Here is a 20667-nt window from a genome sequence, read left to right as displayed (position 1 = left end):
GGCCCGCCCCTGCCAGCAGAGCCTGCAGCTCCCATGGGGCCTCGCTCCGGGACCTCCTGCGCGGCTGCCGCATGAGCAGCAGGGAAGTGAAAGCTTTCCAAAAGGTTTGTACTGTGCGCACGGAAAAGCCCGTAACGGCCGCCCGAGCTGGCGGCACTGCCGCACGGAACCGACGGGAGGAACAATGGGCGCCACGGGACGGCAGAGCGGCCCCCGCGCATGCGCAGGGGCACGGCCTGAGCGCGCAGCCACCGCACGGCGCAGGCGCGGCCGGGACACGGAGCCAATGGCGGCACTGGGAGAGGCGCACGCGCCTTAGCGCAGCCGCCCCCGGGGCAGGACAGAGACACTTCCTGTTCCGGGTTAGCGCCCGCTCTGCCCGTAAGCTGCCGCGCCGCTGCTCTGAGGTTTCCTCTTCGCTAAAGCAGAGGGAGAAAAAGCGTGTGCGGCCGTACGGCGCCTCCGGCCCGGCCTGTGCGGCGGCTCCGCGCGCGTCCCGCACCGCTCCGCAACTCCCCTGGTCCTTCACGCGGCCCCGCTTCCCAGCCACGCTGGCGGCCTCTGCGGCGCCGGGCCTCGCCTGGCGGGGCACGTGGGCGGTGCGTGGGGCGGGGCTTCCCCCCTCAGCCGCTGTGCCGCCGGCGGGGGCGGGGCCGTGGCGGGAGGGGCCGCCGGGTTGGCCGGGAGGGGGCGGGGCGGCCGGGGTCATTGCTGCTGGGGGGAGAGGAGCGGCGGCGCCCGCGGGTCCCGCCGCTCCACGGCTTTGGCCCCGTCGGTCCCTGCCACGGGGCCGCTGGGGCCTGCAGCGCAGCGGGCGGCCTTTGCCCGGGCAGCCCGGTGCCGTCCGCGCCGCGGGAGGCCGCAGCGCTGGGTGCCGGGCCCCGCTGGCGGGCGGCGGGAGCTGGCCCCGGGGCTTGCTGGCCCCGAGGTGTGATGCTGGGGCTGGCGGGAGCGAGCAAGCCTGGCGAAGCGTTCTGTCCTGTCGTGCTGAAAGTGAAAATACTATTTGTTTAACTTTTTTTAATTATCTGATGCCATTGTTTAAACTTGGGATTCCTTTCTTTACCCCTGTATAGAAAAGCAGGTCATTCAGTAATTAAAAAAAACAAAAAAACCCAAAAAACCACTTTTAATTCTACTTCAGGGATGCTTCAGGTATAGTCTGCCTTTACATGATGCCATGAGTCCAAGCAGGTTATCCTTAATGATTCTTTTATGAAGTAATGAAAGATTGATATTGAACAATCGTGGGAGGGTTTTGTTTTACTAGATGTTTTGGTAAAGCTACAAAATGCGGCTTGCCCCAATCCAGTAATACATGCTGAGCATAAACACTGCATACAATAGTCAAAATACTCAAGTTCAGCACTTGCATAATGATTTGTAAATCATGCCTTGGCTTGTCTACTTAGTAACGTTTTTAACATTAAGTATATTAGAATTTATTGCACATGCCAGACTCATCTTTTCAATGTCTCCCTAGGAAGAAGGAACAAGACGTTTGTCTTATGGCTGTTCCAGGAAAGGTGGCAGCTTTCCGTCTGCCTCCCCTGCCAACTATTGGAGATATCATTAAACTTTACCGCCTTAAAGCACAGAAACAACTTTCCCAGAACTTTCTACTGGATTTGCGATTGACAGGTTAAATATTTTATTCTAATATTTTTAGCTACTTGCAAACAGATCGTAGTTTTCTTCAAAATCCAGATTCTAGCTAAGGAGATGATGATTATATGATGATGTTTGCATGATGACATGTCAGACTAATGGGAGCTCAACAGTAAACCTTTAAAGCCTTCTTTTAAAAGTAACTTTAGCTTAGACAAATAGACTTGTAAATTCCTAGAAAATGTGTGTGTTTATTAATTATAGAGTAATTTTTAGGTAGAAACTGTATTCCTATATAAAATATGGGTTATTGGTTGAAATGCAAGAATCCAAGCCTTAGTTGTACTTCTGCCATTCGGGGAGTATTATAATATATGAGTTTGATTAAAAAATGAGTAATTTTTTCAGATTATTATGTATTATAGAAAGTACTGTAATGCTTTGTGCCGTTTACTATATACTGTGGTTAGGAAGGTCATATGTTTGAGTTTATTGAAATGTTGTGGCTTTTTTTGAATCAGTTACATTGTTCTGAACAATGAAGTTTTCTCCATCGTCATGTCAGCCATGAGTGACAAAGCTGGCACTGTTCAGTCAGTGGTGAGTTTCTTTACTGTCTAGTGGTGGCTGTGTTTTGCAGTAATAAATGCAGTGCAGCTTCATGTAGCTGACAATTTGATTACATTTGAAGACTCAGACTGATAAAGATTTAGGATATGGACATGAAACACAGTTCTACTTCCTGAAGAACTGGACTCTTACCCTGGAATAAAGATACATGCATTTAGTAAAACCTTACAAGTAGGCAAGTCTACAGACATTTCCTATTTCTGTTGCATACTTAAGTTACGGAATGAGCAGCATAATTTTCTCAGCATCTTCTCTCCATGCTTCCTAAGGATCCCTTTTTTTCATTAGCTACATTTTTAATCCTTGTTTTAATCCTTAATCTGTTTTCTTTCGTGGCTATAATACCTTCCAGTGTTGTATCCTTCCACTTACGTACAGATCCTCTTTCCTCATGTTTCAACTGCCCCACTTTCTATAACTACCAGTTGCCTGTATTCCAACTTTTACTTTACTGCAGCTCTTCCCTCATAAAATTACTCTGTACATACTGTTAACTCGGTAAAGCTTCTCTGTATCTTCTTTTACTTTTTAAATTTCCTTTAGAACAGAGGTACTGTAGTGAAATACCTTTATAAGCATAAGTAGTGAGACTTCAGGATGCTGAATACAAGTGGTTGGTTACTTGCAGGAGAATAGTACTGCTAGTTTAGTGATGAGAAGTAATACTCTCAGAGCAACAATGTGCATTGCAGACATTAAACTGAAAATAGTATTTTTAAAATTTTTGAGTGTATCTTCTAGTATGAAACAAATCTGAATTCTGTGCAGTCTAGCAGGCATGTGATCATTTAACTGGGATGTGTCACTGTGTCTGTTCTGAGATAAGCACACTTGCGCTTTAACAATAAACAATGAGTTTGTCTTAGTGAACTGGATCTTCTAGAAAATAAAGGCTTAGCATGTTCTTTGTGTCTTGCAGACAAGATAGTGAGACAAGCTGGAGAGCTGAAAAATGCCCATGTCTGTGAAGTGGGCCCTGGGCCAGGAGGAATTACCAGATCCATTCTCAGTGCTGGTGTTGAACAACTCCTCTTAATTGAAAAAGATCCTCGATTTATTCCAGGATTGCAGGTACCAACTGGAGAATAGTTTGCATAAATATATTCACACAATTGCATACGGACATTTTAAGAACATAGAAAGGTTCCAAGCGTCTTGTTGAGATCTCAGCATTTAAAATAGGTTTGCTTCTTTGGCTTAAATCAGAGCTGGCATTTGCTTGAAGATGAAAATACACAGCATAGCAATTCATTGCTTCTGCTTTCTCATAGGCCCTTCAGAACCTGATCCCGCAACTGAATTAATGCTGAGGCCTGTCTGGTCTTTTCAGGTTGAGACATTTTGGGTGCATTTCACTGTGCAGGTGAAATAGCTGTTTGAAGGCTGAACTTAATGTCCCTTGGCCATATTTTTCATTTACATTCTAATAATTATACTTTATGAAATTGTGAAAGCATATCTCCAGTTAATACAGTTCAATGTGGATTAGAATTCAGAATCCCAAGAGTAAAGCAAGCGTTTATTTTACACTTGGAAAAAAACACTCTTAGACTTTTAAGTTCACAAGTCATTGTAGCATTTTTCAAATGCCATCTACTTGTGCTATTAAGTTTACATGTTTATGGAATTTGGTTGCATAAATCTAGCAAGAAAAACAGAGTGCAAAAATCTCTTCAGACTTGCCTGTTTTCTTCTGTCTCTACAATCTCAGATTATAGCAATTCAAAGGGCTTTCTTTACATTGCACTATGTCTTCTGTAGCAAATCAGCAGTGAAAATAAATGGGTAATTCACTTGAGAACTGCTGCCATCTCTTTGTATGACAAAACTAATGTAAAATATCAATGAAACTGCACATATCCTGAAACCTGAATAAACATGTAGTAACATCTTTGTAAGGTTTGCCATTGATAATTTATAGCATGCCATCTTTACCTTATGAAGTATGAAAACTTCATGTTTTCACTTTTCTTGAGTGGAGCCAAATCTACATTTTTCATTTAGATTTTAAGAACTGATTTGGGACTGGAGATAACTTAAGATTAAATGATACTTGCTCTAGTTAACAAATTTTTAAGTACTTACACAATTTTTCTGATTTTCCAAAATGCAGCCACTACAACAGATTTCTCTGAATAAAAGCATACTTCTCAGGGTCTATAATGAGCTTTTGGTGTTTAATTATCTTTTACTATTCAAATGAATTAATGTTAGTCATTATTTTTAATTAGCAACCTCCTCACAGTAGAAATAAATATGTCTGAACAAAGTTATTGAATATAAAGTTGCTATGACTCAGTAACTGGATGTGAATGAAAAAGAAGTATGTTGCATCCATTAGTGTTAAATTTGGTGTTGTTTTTTCCCCTCCAAATACGATGACACATAACAGAATGAATCTTTCTTTTGTAATAATGTGGGTTGTAATACCTATTTTTTCTGATTTCCAATTGAAAGCTCTATCAAAACCAAATGCTCATAAAAAGGTTGAGATGTGAATAACAAAGAATGTCAGAGATTAACAATTGAGCACTGTTACTTAAAATTGTTTCTTTAGGTACTTACAAAATCACTAATGTAAAGCAAGCAGCATTTTTCATTAACTTTTCAGGCTGTCTCTATGACAAAAGTGAAGTTGGGATTTTCTTTATTGCAAAACTGAAATATAGCAAAGAACATACATGTATGGAGTAAAAGTTTACACAAGCTAGGAGTCTGTCAGTTCTGTCTCTCTTTAAAAGAATCACAATCTCCCTATGCCATATACCCTAATAGTTGTTAGGCTGGAAAGATTGATGAGGAGAGAAGGGGCACTCTCATCCAGAGAGTGAAAGAAATAGAATTCTTCTGGGAATACAAATTCATTTTTTAAACTATGCACTTTATGTTTTCATTGTGCCCTTTTGGATTGTGTGTGAAGAATGAGAGGATCTGTATGATGGAGAATCATGTGGCTCATGTGCTAGGTGCACAAGAGCTCCTTGGAACTGTTAGCTGCACACATTGGCCTGAAAGTGGAAAAAGTTCCAATGGGTTTCTGAGTCTTTATTTCAAATTCGAAATACGCAACTGTGATTTTCTTCTCACAAATTATAGATGCAGTTCTCATTTATGTTAACTGTGGTACTCAAGAAAACCCCAAACTCCTCTTGACATGATAACCATTATTAAAACCCAACGTAACGAATGTTAATCCCTTATTGTGTAGGCAGCTGTCCGCTTCCTCTTGCGCTATTTTATGACTTTATTGATCTTGCATTATCTTTCATCCTGTTAAAGCACTTATTACGGCTTCAAAGAAAAATTTGCCAAATCATGGTAGATTAATGAATGTGTATGCTGTGTAATTGCTAGTGTAATGCTGAAAAATCCATTAAGTGGTTTGGAGTTGAGGTTAGATTTATTTTTATTATTTAGAAATGATGCACTTAAAAGATGTAGGAACACTTAGTATTTAGTTAATCTTTTTTTGTTGCCTTTTTTTAAATACACTGCACAATATTTAGCTGTTACGATGGTAGAAAAACTTTTACTCAAAAAAATTTCATGCAAACATTTTGTGAACAGTATGAGAAAACAGCACTTTCCTTTGGCTTAGAGATCTGTGGAAGCTGGCTGTACCCTGTTTTGTTTGTACAAGCAAAATTGTTAGTTCCCTCTTCAACCTGAATTGTGTTTACGTCCTCAGGTTGAAGATGGAACTAACAATGGTGAGCAGTTTATTTCATCAGTTAAGCCACTAGCACTTAATGGGTTATGGATTTGGATTTCTGTGCAAAGGCAAAATTGTTCTTTAAGCCATTTTTCATTATTTCAACTTGGGAACAATAAAAATCTCCAAATGTCATCTTTGTAAACGTCAGCTTTGCTTTTGAGTTGTGCTGGTTTTGCATAGTTTCATACTGTAAGAGATACAACATTAAGAAAACTAAACTAATCTTAATGGTGTAAACTGACACTAGAAATCAAAAAAATGGGTCACCAAACCACAGCTAGTTCTGAGTTTGCATTTCAGCCTTTATTAAATACTAGATAAGCTGCAGAAGTGGGATAGAGAAGTTAACAACAGAGTGGATTTTGTAATACCTAAAAAGATACACAGCCTGTATGCCTAGGTACTTACTCCCTCGTTTTGGGAACTTCTTGGTTTTTAATGGCGTGGGTTCAGACTACTTAAGGGAGTATTAAGAGAATCTTTTTTCCCCTTTTTTTATGTAAAAGAAAAAAATTTTCTGCAGCCTTGTATCACATATGGCTAAAATTGGATGATAGACCCTACAGATGCAGGAGAGACAGAATAAACAACATGAGCCTTGTTTCCATAGGTAATGGATCTAAAGACTGCAAAACTTGCTGCCTGCATTATTACTTAAATCAGGTGGGGTCCTGCTAGGGGCCCTGGGGTTTGTTAATTGACCTTGTTGAAGAGACTCTTGCCAGTCTTTTCAAGTTTACATTTCCTACTAAGAATTCTACAGCTGTCAATAGTAAGCATTTACAGAATCACACAATAAACTTTCTTTGTTAGTGTTTGCTTTTTGAAAGTAAGTACTTACCAATAGTGTGGTCATTTTTAACTGCTATTGTGCTTTTTTGTGTATTGAAGATAAATACATAGCAATGGTTTTGTTCCTGCTGTGGCTGAAACTGGAAATCAGTTTGGTTAATACTGTGAATTCTGCTTGCTTGCTCACAGATGTTATCTGAAGCAGCTCCAGGAAAAGTGCACATTGTTCATGGAGATATCCTGACATATAAGATGGAGAAGGCTTTTCCAAAGCATTTAACAAAGAACTGGGAAGACGGTTAGTATTTTGATTTGGTTTATTTCATTTTTAAGTCTTCTGAGTTAGTTTTAAGTGTGATGATATAGTTGGAGTTTACTCAGTGCAGGTGTTACTTTCTTCCAGTACATTCTGAAGGTCAGGAGAGAGACAAGCAAACTTCCTTCCTTGTTAGAAGAAAATAATCATATTCCTCTTCTAAGACAAAGTGGTGGAATTTGTGTGACAGTCACCTTAGTCAACAGTGAGGAGCTTTGCAGTTTTTAACTGTAGAGTATCTTGACTGTGCAATAATGATTCTTGGAAGCTGTAGAAGCAAATCAAATGGTATACTTTCTTCCCAACTGCTTCCTTCTCGTGAAGAAGCCAGAAGCCACCACTGCTGTTGGCCCATTGAAGAAATTCCTGTAATTTGCTTTGAAACGTAGGAAACTTGTCTTCAAAATCTCAGTTTTGTCAATTGCTTTGGTTTCAGCTGGATTATGTTTGGCAAAAGTAGAATGTAATCAGAGATACATTTTGGGGTGTTGGCGTGGTTCTGCCGCTCCCCCTCCCCCCCAGTCTGAGGTTCTCATAGGACTCAATTTCACCTCCCTTTTGAAATACGTTATTAGATAAATCAGAGATGACTTCCCAGTCCCCTTTTCCAAATTTCTTACTTTAAGGTGGAGTCACTGTCTGCAGTGCCTGAAGAACATAGTAAACTACTTTCTGACTTAGGACGTTAAGGACTATGCCACGTTATGTTCACCTTGAAAAATTCCATGCCATATTTGCCTCATTGCAAAAGGTAAATGCTTCACAAAAGAAAACTATAAGCAATGAAGGTGTAGTGCAGTTTTTAAAAATTTACCTTTCTTGAACATATATGAAAGCAATTATTGTCTTTAGAGCTAACTAATTAGAGGTAAGATGTACTTTTTCTGTGTTACTGTAATATGAAAATCTGAAAGGCTGCTGGGTTTTAGAAAGATACTTGGCTATCTCTGATACATATGTAATATCACAAATACGCTAGAAATATCACAGCTTTAAAAGCACATAATAAGTAAAGTGTGCCAGAAAACCAGCTTGAGTTTGATATTATCATCTCTTATTCATGTTACTAAATGCTGTAGTATCTAAGGAACAACACACTTGCTTTTGTTTTGTTCACTTCTCTTACACTCCGCTTAGACACGAGGATCCCTGCTAATTAAATGCCTGCTTTGTGTTGTACGACACATGTACTGACGGGATCGATAATTGAAGAATACATATCACTGCTTATGGCTAAGTCTAGTATTTGGAGAAGACCTTTTGATTTCAGAGGACTCTGTACAGAAGGAGAGCTCCATTCAGTTTGAGCTAGGTGATTGTTTTGGGGATTATGAAGACTCAGGGAGTGGCTGTGGGAGGAATGTGTGGGGCAGAAGGATGAGTGTGGCTATTTACCTTCCATCTAATAGTTATAGTTTTAAAATCATGGAAACGCTGTTGTGGTTTTGCTGTTGTTACAGTTCTGCTATTCTGGAGTACTACTGATCAGCTGAAAATCAGCTGAAAGCTGCTGATTTATTCAAATGTAAATGAGAACCAAACCTAACCACTTTTTTCCAAGTAATTACTGAGAGTAGTAGCAGTCTTGTCAGTGTAAGACAAGTATAAATGGAAAGGCATAATTTTGGCATGGCATGATAAAAATTGTTTTCATATTTTTAGTCTAGATTGATATGCACGCATCTTTCTTTCTTACATGTTCTTTCATGGCAAAATCTTACCCAAAACTTTGACGGTTGTTTTTCTTCCACCAAATGCTAACAGAGCCACCAGATATACATATCATTGGGAATCTGCCCTTCAGTGTTTCAACTCCTCTAATCATCAAATGGCTTGAAAATGTTTCTAAAAAGGATGGACCTTTTATTTATGGCAGGACACAGATGACGTTGACTTTTCAGAAGGAAGTTGCAGAGGTAAGACATTACGTGCATTCCCAAAATTCTACAGAATCTGAATTGAACGAAAATTTGTTTATATGCAACCTTTTGTTTAAAAGTACAAACCTTATCTTAGGTTTAAAAAGAGAGGAGTTAGTTCGATTTTTAGTTTGTGTGGCTGTGAATTACAAATTCTAATACTGAGTTAATCATCTGCTCTGATCCTTTTATAACACATAAATATATATGTATTTTTTTTATTTCTTAGGGAGGGATATATTTTCTTGAGGTACTTCATCTTTTCTGGTCTGATTTCTTCAACATGAATAGATTCCACAGCACTCTTCCATTTTTATATACCCTTCTTTTCTCACAGTCATTCATGCACCATTTCATCAGTCTATTTTTCCTTACCTTCTCAAGAAAAACTCAGTTATTGCCTTTTCCCCCTTAATTACAAATCTTTTTAAAAAGAGACACCTTCCTTTAAATAAGGAAAAATGGAAGGTTAGCATTGGTTCCAGTTGTGATGGAACACTCAAAACACAGGGAGTGTTTGTTAGAACCGTGGAAACTGACTGACTTTTTTGAATAAGATTTGATATTAAAATTGTTAATTGATTGCTGTCAGTCTTGTGTGTGTAAAAGGGCATCGTTTGAGTTCTGTCACAGCAAGTCCAAGAGCAAACTGAGATTTTACTTTGTCTCAATAGTTTGATTCTCAAAGGCCAAACTCATCTACTACATTAATTCTAGATCACTTGATACTAGGTTGACTTGTCCATCCCAGCAACGATGTTAGGAAATGGTACTTCACTGAGAGGGTTGTCAGTCACTGGAACAGGCTCCCTAGGGAAGTGGTCATGGCACCAAGCCTGTCAGAGTTCAAGGAGTATCCGGACAATGCTCTTAGTCATGTAGGTAGTCTTGTGAGAAGCAGGGAGTTGGACTCAGTGATCCTCATGGGTCCCTTTCAACTTGAGATACTCTATGACTTATTCCACAATGCTTTCGGACTTACCGTTTTTTTTCTGTTGCCATTGCAAGAGGTGTATCATACCACAGAGGCTGGAAAGCTCTTGGCTTTGTATTTATGAAAGTGATATGTCTTCTTACCAGCACCTCCCTTGCTTTTAGGAAAAAAAAAAAAAAAAGGAATTTCACATCATTCTGAAAACTGAATTTCCATCTAATTACTCCAGTGTTTATAAATACCTTGTTTTCTGTGTGCAGTGTAAATGTGTGTATTGTTTTAATTTTAATCTTTCAAAGTAAAAATTCTAATAAGAATTTTTTCTGTGATTTTTTTAATATGTAAATTAGTAGTAATTTTATATGTAAGTGGCATGCCAGCTGTCATTTTTGGGGGTCATAGAAAACCATATTGTGCTGTCATTACTAGCCCTGCAATCAAGATTCAAGACAAGTACTGAAGTATTTCCAGTAGGTGGCTCTAGAGAAGAACATCAGGGACAAACATCTGGTATGAAATCAGCTAGATTTCTTCAGTTCTGAGCTTATGTGGTTTCAGGCATTAAAAAATCCAGATCTGTTTTCCAGAAGGGACTTCATGTCATTGAGATTAGACCTTGTTTCACAATATGGTTGGTGATGTAAGATGCAAAGTGGTGATCGGTAGGAGGCAAAGTTTTGTGACAGCAGTGAAAAAATTGGCCTAGCCCTGAGTGAGAGCGTAAGTGCACTCAGTACTTTATATAGCTGTAACCAGCTGCTTATGCCATTGGCGACATGCAAATTATAGTGCTTCTGCACCCAGTGTAGCTCAATGAGATGCAAAATACCATGCACTCCTAAGTTCCTTGTACTTACAATGCTGAGAAGTTAGAAACACCAGGAAATTGAATATGTTGGTCAGGTCATGCAGTAAATCAGTATTAATTGTTGTTGAGTTCGTATTCTGGGATCTCTTGCTTCGTGTTCTTACTTCTATTTAAACACAGATCTTACACTGAAGACAGAATTGTTCATAGTTTCTGGTTTGCATTTCCATAATTAATTTGACATAATGAAAAACTTGTTTGAGAAAGACGTATTTTGTTTAGGATTAGAAGAAACAATGATAGTAAAAATCTGTGTCTTTTCTTTTGTTTTTTCTGGCCTTCTGGAGTTGCTTAAGTTAAACACCGTAAACAGGATGTAGAGGAAATAGAGAACAGTGTAATGCTGATAGTAAAGAAGTTGCTTCTTGAAAGGAAAATGTGTTCATATGCAAAAGTTTGATGTCCTCAATGGATGTTTCTAAGATAAGAACCTAAATAGCAAAGAAAGTCTCAGTGTATATGCTGTAAGCTCAGCAGAAAAGTAAGGTGCTGTCATGGAATGAAGCCATATGCTTTATAGTGAATTAGGATAACTTGATGTTAACAGTAAGAAAATAAAGCAACATGCTGTGTTATTTTCGGTAAAGTTCAGTTTTGCTAGTATAACAGGTAGAAAATACCTTTGCCTTTCTTGGTGGTAGTTTCCTGGTTTTCTGTTTCCTTGTAGCACAGATGTGTTGGCATGAGTTATGTCAGTATAGACCTATCACTACAGACCACTCAGTTCTGATATGATTTGATTAAATTGATTAAAACTGTTGATGAGAACCAGCAGTTTTGTTACGTACTGAATTCTGAGGTCTATTTAGGAGGATAAGGCCAGATACTCATAGCAGTAAAAATGGCACTTTTAAGTGTTGATCAGATAAATTTGTCTTTCTGTAGTTTAAATTTGTAAAATTGTTGCTTACTTTGTAGATATTTTTTTTTACCTTGCCCCAAATTCTTCAGTGCTTCACGTTAAATCTGCCACCTGGGCCAGGTACTTCTGGCCCAATTCCATGAAAATGAGTCATATTTGAGTTTAAATAGAAGATCTTTGTCGGCCTCTTAATTTTGAGTAAAACTGCGCAGAGGAGCGGTTCGCCAGAACCACTCTGCCAACTTGATCTGCAGGCTGGGACGTGGGTTGCTGAACTGCTACATATCTAGAAGACAGGCATATTAGAAGAGCAGAATACTTAACCATTTTGTATCAAACACTGCTATTTAGGACACTTGGCAAAAGGTGATAATAAAGTGGGAAACAATTCGGATTTTTGAGCAGCAAACAGAAGAAAAATTACCATTATGTTTGTATAACTGATATAGGTGAAATATAAATACTTATGATGTAAAAAAAAAGTTGTTTTGCAGAAAGTGGCTTGTATACTAAAATGTGTACAGCTCATCCTGGAGGTCATCTCTAAGCATGTGGAGGAAAAGGAGATTGCAGGTTATCAGGAGTAGCCAACATGGTTCCACCAAGGGGAAATCATGCCTGACCAACCTAACAGCCTTCTATGATGGAATGACTTGCTGGGTAGATGAGGGGAGGGCAGTGGGTGTTGTCTACCTTGACCTCAGCAAGGCTCCTGACAGTCTCCCATAACATCTTCACACACAAGCCCAGGCAGTGTGGGTTGGATGAGTGGACAGTGAGGTGGGTTGAGAACTGGCTGAACGGCAGAGCTCAGAGGGCTGTGACCAGCAGCACAGTCAGGCTGGAGGCCTGTGGCCAGCGGTGTGCCCCAGGGGTCAGTAACAGGTCCAGTCCTGTCCGACTTATCCACCAGTGCCCTGGATGAGGGACAGAGTGTACCCTCAGCAAGTTTGCTGGTGATACAGAACTGGAAGGAGTGGCTGATACAGCAGAGGCTGCGCTGCCATCCAGCGAGACCTGGGCAGGCTGGAGAGCTGGGTGGAGAGGGACCTAATGAACTCCAACAGCAGCAAGTGTGAAGTCTGGCACCTGGGGAGGAACAGCCCCCTGCACCAGCACAGGCTGGGGCTGACCTGCTGGAAGGCAGCTCTGTGGAGAAGGACCTGGGAGTCCTGGTGGACACAGCAAGCTGACCATGAGCCAGCAGCATGCCCTGGTGGCCAAGAAGGCTGCTGGTATCCTGGGGCACATTAGGAGGAGCATGGCCAGCAGGTCGAGGGAGGTTGTCCTTCCCCTCTACTCACCTTCCCCTGGTGAGGCCCCATCTGGAGCGCTGTGTCCAGGTCTGGGCTCCCCAGTGGAAGAGAGACAGGGAATCACTAGAGAGGGTCCAGCAGAGGGCTATGAAGATGATGAGGGGACTGGAGCAGCTCCCTTACGAAGAAAGTCTGGGAGAGCTGGGCCTGTTTGGCCTGCAGAAGACTGAGCAGGGACCTTATCAATGCCTACAAATACCTTCAGGGTGAGTGTCAAGAGGACGGGGCCAGGCTCTGTTCAGTGGTGCCGAGTGACAGGACGAGGTGCAACAGGCACAAACTGCAACACAGGAATTTCCATCTGAATGTGAGGAAAAGCTTCCTTACTTTGAGGGTGACAGAGCACAGGAACAGGCTGCCCAGAGAGGCTGTGGGGTCTCCTTCTCTGGAGACACTCAAAACCTGCCTGCTGTAGGTGAACCTGCTTTAGCAGGTTGGCATACGTGATCTCCAGAGGTGCCTTCCAACCCTGACCATGCTGTGATTCGGTGTTTAATATTCCTTTATATGGTAAGCTTTGCCAACCTAATTCTTCATGTAGGTTAATTCCTGTGACAGGTTTTGCAGATTCATTGATAATGGGATTTTAACGCACGTTTGTGAAAAGCACAATTATATGGTATAGCTTACTGAGGAACAAGGCAAATAGTTTTGTTCCTGAGCTTGTCATTGAGAGTGGTTGATAGTGAGCAACATTAGAAGAGATGTCAAGTACCACTTTGATTGTATTCCACGTTAGGCTTCAGAATCTTTGTTTTGCTTCATGCCTTGCTAAAATTTTGATAGAGGCTGCAAAATTGTTACCTTGTTAGCTGAACTCCAGCATGATCTGCTTAGTGCACTTTCAGATGCTATCCGTATTTTAAAAGTGCAAACAAAGACAATTTTGAGAATTGAGGGGAAAAAAACCTACAAAAATAGATCAGGTTAGTTACATAAATAAGGGAACAAACTTGATATCATGGCCTGTTGCAATAAGACAAGGGGGAATGTTTTTAAATAAAAGAGGTTTAGACTAGATAGAAGGAAGAACTTTTTTACAATGAAGTTGGTGAAAGACTGGAACAGGCTACCCAGAGATGTTTCCAGTCCCTGGAAAGGTTGAAGGACAGGTTGGATGGGGCTCTGAGCAACCTGATCTAGTTCAAGGTGTCCCTGCTCAATGCAGGGGGGTGGACTAGATGACTTTTAAAAGTCCCTTCCAACACAAAGCATTCTGTGACTCTGTTCTATGAGTATATCCTCACCATTTTTGTGTTCCTTGAGCAGTGCCATATACAGGTGTGTTCCTGCTGATGTAATTGAAGTGGTTTAATATGCTGCTGCCCAGAGGTGGATGTTGTTAAGTTTTCCTTTCTGTAGCTGAGAAGCAGGAACTGACTGCCTGAGACTTGTTTGATGGTATTTGTGGGAGGACTGGCTTGTTTGAATTGACATTGGAGGGACCACAAACATTGTCACTAGGTCTGTTTCATTTCCACTGCAGAGGCTGAGTGCATATCTGATTGCGTTGTTAGACTTCACAGCCTGTTTTATTTTCAGAGAATATAATGATGGCAGATAATTTTTAATTTTTTAATACGTTTCCTCTGAAACAATAATGAAGGTAGTTTTAAATGCTGAGGTAGGCAGAAAGAATCACTGAGCTTTCTGAAAAGTTGTTGTAAAGTATTGTATTTGCTCTATGCTGATACTTAAACTGCCTTTCAGGAGAGAAGTTTAAAAAAAAATCAGAACTTCAGCAGTAGGCTTTTCATCTGAAGCTACACAATGTACAGGTGTTACCAGATATGTAAATTGGTTTTCACCTTTTATTTTTTATTAATGTAGGGATAAATAAGAACAGGAATGTTCAAAATTCTATTTCTGCATAGTTAGTGTCTTTTACTATTTGAAACTTGTTTTTGTGGGTGCTTTTTATGTTTAAATCCTGTTTAGGTTAGCAAAACACACAGAACGTTTCTTTCAGGTAATGGAAGTGTAGAAAACCTCTGTCCAGGCTACTTTTTTGATGATCTTTTTAAGAAATTTCTTAGGGAAACCAGAGACGTACTAAATGGAACTTTAAGTATTCAGTGCTCTTAGGTAGTCTAAATCTATGTAAAGTAGATCCAGCTTCCTTAAATATATTGTAAGTGTAGACCAGTTAATAATGAAGAAGTTTTGCTTTCTGTCTGCTTTTGAGTATATGGAGCTTTGGTTCGTCTTGAAGGAGAAAAAGTAATATTTGATGTAGAAAACAGTGGAAGGAAAGAATGTGAGAATACTTGTCAGCTGGAGTTATGTTTGTTTTGAATCATGCAGATTCAAAATATTTAACTATTCAGAATAGTTTTAGTTTTCTCTTGTGCCCATACAAAATTCTTTTGTCATTCATTAAGTTCTGTAGAAGTTCATGGAACTCCTTTTGGTGTGCACTTGATTGCAGGACTGAGGTTGTAAATTAGCATGGTATCTTAGTTAAATGCTGCTTCACTGGAGATTCTGGATGAACTGGGATAAACTTAGATATGAGTTCTTAACAATTATTTTTTTAAAATTTGTCTTTGCCTTCGATTTTATTGAAAATCAAGCTTTAATGTAACTGACCACTTATCAATTCAGTTTCACCAATTTGCATGTTTCGATTCTTCAACAGAGGCTGACAGCTAATCCAGGAAGTAAGCAGCGTAGCAGACTGTCCATCATGTCTCAGCATCTCTGCACCGTTGAGAACTGTTTCGTAATTCCAGGTCAAGCCTTTGTTCCAAAGCCAGAGGTGAGTTTTGATGTATTTCTTTGGGTTTTTTGTCAGTCAAGCAATATATCTCATTTTGAGTAAGGAGTACAGTTGGGTGCTCTAGTTCAACATGTCCACATTACAAAGTGGAGTGGTGTGATATTCCTGTAAAAAAAGCATACATCAGGAAGGTGCTTTTCTTTTTGGTTCCTCAGAACCTGGCCTATCTGCAGAATCAGTGTGCTACTTTAGGTGTTTCTGGAGAGGGAGATTAGGATATAACAACAGAATAGTCTGCTAGTATTGTAGTGTCGTTGGAAAGGCTGCTGGTTTAGAGTTTGCATTTATAAACAGTTTGGGAATTGTGCCTAGAAAATTTGATGGGTCTTTTGAAAGACCCTGATAAAGAAAAGCTTTTCATTTGTCATCTTTGTCAAAGATCTCTAATTTTACCATGTCTATAATCTTTATGTTTCACTCTTATTAATCTTTAGCATATTTAAGTCCCTCCTGTTCACAATAGCGCCTTGTCACCTATGTCCCACTTAGAAGAGTAACAATCTTTTCTTCCACTTCTCTGCTCTTGAGTGAGTAGAGGAGAAGAGTCTCTTTCCTGTCCTCTTACCTACTGCCACTGGTTCTATTAATAGCCATTATGATTACAGGAACCAAGAATTAATAAATTGAATTGCATTTTGGACAAGAATGTATTTTTTTTTCTTATTTTTCTTCATAGAAGTGTGTGTCTGACAATTAAATGGGGTCTGTTTCCCCCAAATGCACATGGAATGTAACTTGCAGCTTACGAAAATTCCTCATAAACTGGTTGGTTGATCTCATCAATGTATCTTGTTTCCCCCTTATCATAGTCTATCTCTTGGTCTTTTTCATCTTAAGGCTTACCTCTTGAGAACCTTTAGAAGGTTGTTCTCTCTTTTATCACAGTGAATTTTAAGGCCTCTATCTGGGCATATTCTGATGATGATTTAAAATTTTGTTAGTATTTTTTGAGCAAGTAGCTGTTAAGGTATGTTAAATTATTAATTGTGACAGCAGTCTGTTGTGAAGAAAAATGATCATGCTTAAGACATCTTATTTTTTGCTTTGCATTTTTGGGTTAGGGTGGGGTTTTTTTCTCCAGTCTTCTGCTGAAGGAAAAATAATGTCAGGATGTCATCTCACTGTTAATTATGTGAAATAGGGTTGAGTAAAGGCAGAATTCCAATTCTGTGATGGTGGTTTCTCAGTGGTGGATACAATTTGAGGGCATAGTAGTAGAGCTAGTATAGTCAAGTGTCTTGTGCTGACTGTGCCTCAGAATTGGGAAGCTATGACTGATATTCCCATTTTCCTGTACTGAAAAGGCCACAGTTGACTGAGAGAGGTAACACATACAATTGTGACTGATGTCTTGGTATTAGGAAATCCTACAGTCAGTTGGTAGTCTGTTGAATAAAAAAGGCAGTACCACTAAAGGCGAGTGTATTTTTATTTAATACATTGAGTTAAAAGAAGTATTGCTTATATTGCAAAAGCAGAAAGTACAAATTTTTCAGACAGATGTGACACCTGTTTTCACTATATTTTGTTTCCTTCAAATGCCTATTGTAGATTGATATTGTCTTGTCCCTGTTCTTTTAGCCGTGGACTGATGTGGTTTTAAATGTTACCATTTCTGACAGAATCTTTGTTTTCTTGGAAGGCTGTTGCAGCCTATTGTGAATGAACTGGCTCAGTGGTTGATTTTTGTTTTACAGATGTAACAAGTTCAGGTACTTCTGTATAAAGTTTTAGGAAGAAAAATTAGCTGCTTTTGTAACCGATGAATACTTCATTTTGCTTATAGTACGCAATTATTACCTCTTTCTTATGTCTGCCTGTGAAAATGCCTTTGTTTCTTATTTTACAAATGTTAGTTTTAACTCATACATAGCAGTGATCACAGGTTAGTGTCATGTCAAACCTCTGACTAAAGGTGGAGATGCATGTTCTTGGGAATGAGGAGTTAACCTCATTTTTTCAATGAACGAATATTATTTCAACAATGCTATGAACGTTGAGACGTAAAAGACTCTTGGTTGATGGAATGGAATGGTGCTGCACAGCATTGTGTCTTAAGCAAAGAGAATCTGGCTTCTTGGTCATAGCTAAGTCTCTGCAATACTGAGTAACTGCTGATACTAGTATTAGGAATAGTACAAGACAAGCTCCTTGATGAATACATAGAAAACTCAAAATGTCTATGTAACAGTACTAATACAAGCAAGACATAATTCTATTCTATGTATATTGGAATAGAGACTCTTTACATATTAGATGCATAAAACATTCCATTTCTTAAATGCTGTAACAGAAGATTCTACTTTTTCCAATGAAGTATACATATAATGTTAAGGCCCCTTCATACTGTTTTAGTGAATTTTGGTCTGATGAAATGAAAGTTGAATATAAGTAGCAGTTGGTTTTGTTGAAAGACTTGTCCAGCACATACCTAAATTTAAAGGTCTGTATCATACCTCTTTTCATTCTCTTATCTATGCTAGCAAATTAACATCGGTTTGATTCTTGTTTAGGGAAGCATTGAGATAGAACATACTCTGCCGGTGACCAATACAAAAGAAAATCTGTGTGTTGACAGAAAAGGTTAAAGGGACCAAGGGTATTAATTAAAATAAAGGAGTTAAGAAAATAAATAAAGAAGCTTACTGTGCCACCACTGTATGTTACATTTTACAGTAATAGAATACATGGGAGTGGGCCTGAAAGAGACCCTAAAATGCTGATTCAGAGGCCTTACAAAGTTACTTTAGAAGGCCAGAAACTTAGACGGCCCTCAATTGTAGCTGTAGTATTTGAGCTGTTAAAAGCTACTTTGAGCAAGTGTAAGCCAGAATGCTTCCAGATTTTTCTTAAGCATAGATCATGTAGTTTGTATCCTGCATGTTACAGTTTGCAGGTGTTTTCATAGTCATTGTTACATTTCTGTTGTCGTGTTGCTTCTCAAACCTAACATTCATTGTGTAGTGATAGATTGGGAGCAATTCATTAATGCTGAGTAGACATTTCTTTAACAATAATAAATGAAACCCACAGCAGCTGGCAGTTTGGGGTGGGAGAGCCATTTTTGGCAAGATCTGAATGGTACTGCTGATTGTTCAGCCTGATACGCAGAACATACAATGCAGCTAAGGTTTGGGCTGTGGGGTTTTGTTGTGGTTTTTTGTTTTGGCTTGGGTTTTGTGTGTCTTTGTATATATTACCTTTTTTAAAGAAATCTGGTTACCGATGCAATTTAGAACTGAAAACGAAAGGCAGATGTGTCTGCTATTTAAAAACCATTGTATTGGTCATCTTGGACAGAGTGGTTGGTTTTTTTTTCCCTTGCATCATAATTAAAATAAAGATAAAATTGTAAAATATGCTGTAAAATACTATATGTTATTGATAGCCTGCTATACTAAATAGAAGGCAGTTAGGTTTTAAGCATCTTTGCTGTAACAAGCCATCAGTATAGTAATTGTCCTATCAGTTACGGCTTTTATATATATATTGTAGATAATTTTTTTTTATTATTCAATATTACTTGGAAAGTCAAAAGGAATGGTTTGAAAAATCAGCAAAAATATATTCTTTTAGCAGGCTTAAGCTTTGTTTTCTACTTCATTCTTTTTGAGGATGCCACTACAAATGAAATACCTTGCTTAAACATAAACTGCAACCCAGGTGAAAGAAAAGTGCGATGTTACACATTCTTTGAAATAATCAAACTACATCTAGCACAAAAAAAAAAAAAGCCTCAATGGATAGAAATATCTGCATTTACACATAGTCCTTCAGGTTGTAACCTGCGTTGCTCTCCTGCTCTGTGGTTGGGAAATGGTGCTGCTTTGGAGGGTAAATCCATGCTCCTTGCTGCTTTTTAAAACAGGAAGTGCAGAAGATCACACCTGCGATCAGCAGAAACCCTGCTGAAATGAATCCTGTATAAACTGCTCCTCCTGGTTCATGTTTACTGCTCTCTGGAATGGTTTGGTCCAGAAAATTTGAAATAATTTCTCTCAGGTACCAGGATGTTGGTACTAATCCAAAGATTCCTGCAAGAATGAAGCAGACTCCTCCAGCAAAACAGGCGTGACTTTTGCTGTCAGTGTCCCCTCCCAACTTCGTGCATTTCATTCCAACTGTAGTGATGCAGATCCCAAAGGCTGATAGGATACAAGACAGTACCATGGTGCTCCGAGCAGCCTGGATGTAGACAGGGAGAGAGAGAACGGAGTATTTCAGGCTACAGCTAAACATCCCGGTGCTGTACCATGTGCAGTCCATCCAAAGTCCTTGCATCTGTGTTATTGCTGTTATGATATTTGAACCAACATCTGCATTTACTTTCCAGTTTGGTAGCAATGTGGCTGTGATATCTCCAAAAACAGCAAACAAAGCCAGAACAAAAGCAAAGAACTGCAGGCTTGCTGATGCCATGATGATTCTCTGCTGTCACGTTTTGTCTGCCCTTTCTCTCTTGTAAATGAATGTAACTGGTTGGTAGCTTTGTAGCCAAGGCTGTAGCCCTCTGTGTAATAGGGGGGAGGGGGGGGGGAAGTGGGAGGGGGAAAGAAAAAGAAATCAGCAAACAAAAAAGCTTCATTTAAAGTCAGAGCTATCTGAGTGAATATCTGAACATGACCCTGCAGCAGATGAGAGCAGCTGTACGTAAGGTACTCAAACATAAATGATAGCAAGTGGACAGCATTTCAGAATTGCTTGTAAGAAGGAGCTGCGGTCCTTTCATAGGTGATTGCAAGCCACCAAGCAAAAGTTGTTTTGCTGGAGTTGGTTTTGGTAATAGTATACAGATTTCAGGCTTACTAGACAAGTATGCATTGTAAACGGAACATGAGAAACTTGTAGATTAGAAGTCATTGTGGCAAAACACGGTAGTAGAAAATATATTGTACTCCTCAAGTAAAGGTCTTTAAGTGTGTTGATAG

The 20667-nt window shown here is 39.5% G+C and overlaps 2 protein-coding genes across 8 annotated transcripts in view; one reads left to right on the top strand and one right to left on the bottom strand.

Moving 5' to 3' along the window:
* Positions 1 to 329: 329 nt before the first annotated feature.
* The window catches only part of TFB1M (transcription factor B1, mitochondrial), a 29701-nt gene continuing 9363 nt past the window's right edge, over positions 330 to 20667 (top strand). The window contains exons 1-6 of one of the 7 annotated variants that reach the window (XM_055713815.1): positions 330 to 381; positions 1484 to 1641; positions 3158 to 3309; positions 6935 to 7043; positions 8826 to 8977; positions 15599 to 15718. In XM_055713815.1, the coding sequence (XP_055569790.1) occupies positions 1509 to 1641; positions 3158 to 3309; positions 6935 to 7043; positions 8826 to 8977; positions 15599 to 15718 (666 nt within the window). In that variant the 5' untranslated portion in view covers positions 330 to 381; positions 1484 to 1508. The other 6 variants (XM_055713817.1, XM_055713816.1, XM_005446557.4 and 3 more) reach the window with 6 other exon arrangements.
* Positions 16478 to 20256, bottom strand: CLDN20 (claudin 20). The gene has a single exon (XM_005446556.4). It carries the CDS (start codon positions 20156 to 20158, stop codon positions 19499 to 19501), a length of 660 nt encoding a protein of 219 aa, XP_005446613.3. The 5' UTR covers positions 20159 to 20256; the 3' UTR covers positions 16478 to 19498.

This window comes from Falco cherrug, chromosome 6 (assembly GCF_023634085.1).
Source record: "Falco cherrug isolate bFalChe1 chromosome 6, bFalChe1.pri, whole genome shotgun sequence".
In the NCBI taxonomy this organism is placed as follows: Eukaryota; Metazoa; Chordata; class Aves; order Falconiformes; family Falconidae; genus Falco; species Falco cherrug.
The sequence above is the reverse complement of the archived record's forward strand: the minus strand, read 5'-3'. Positions and strand labels throughout refer to the sequence as shown.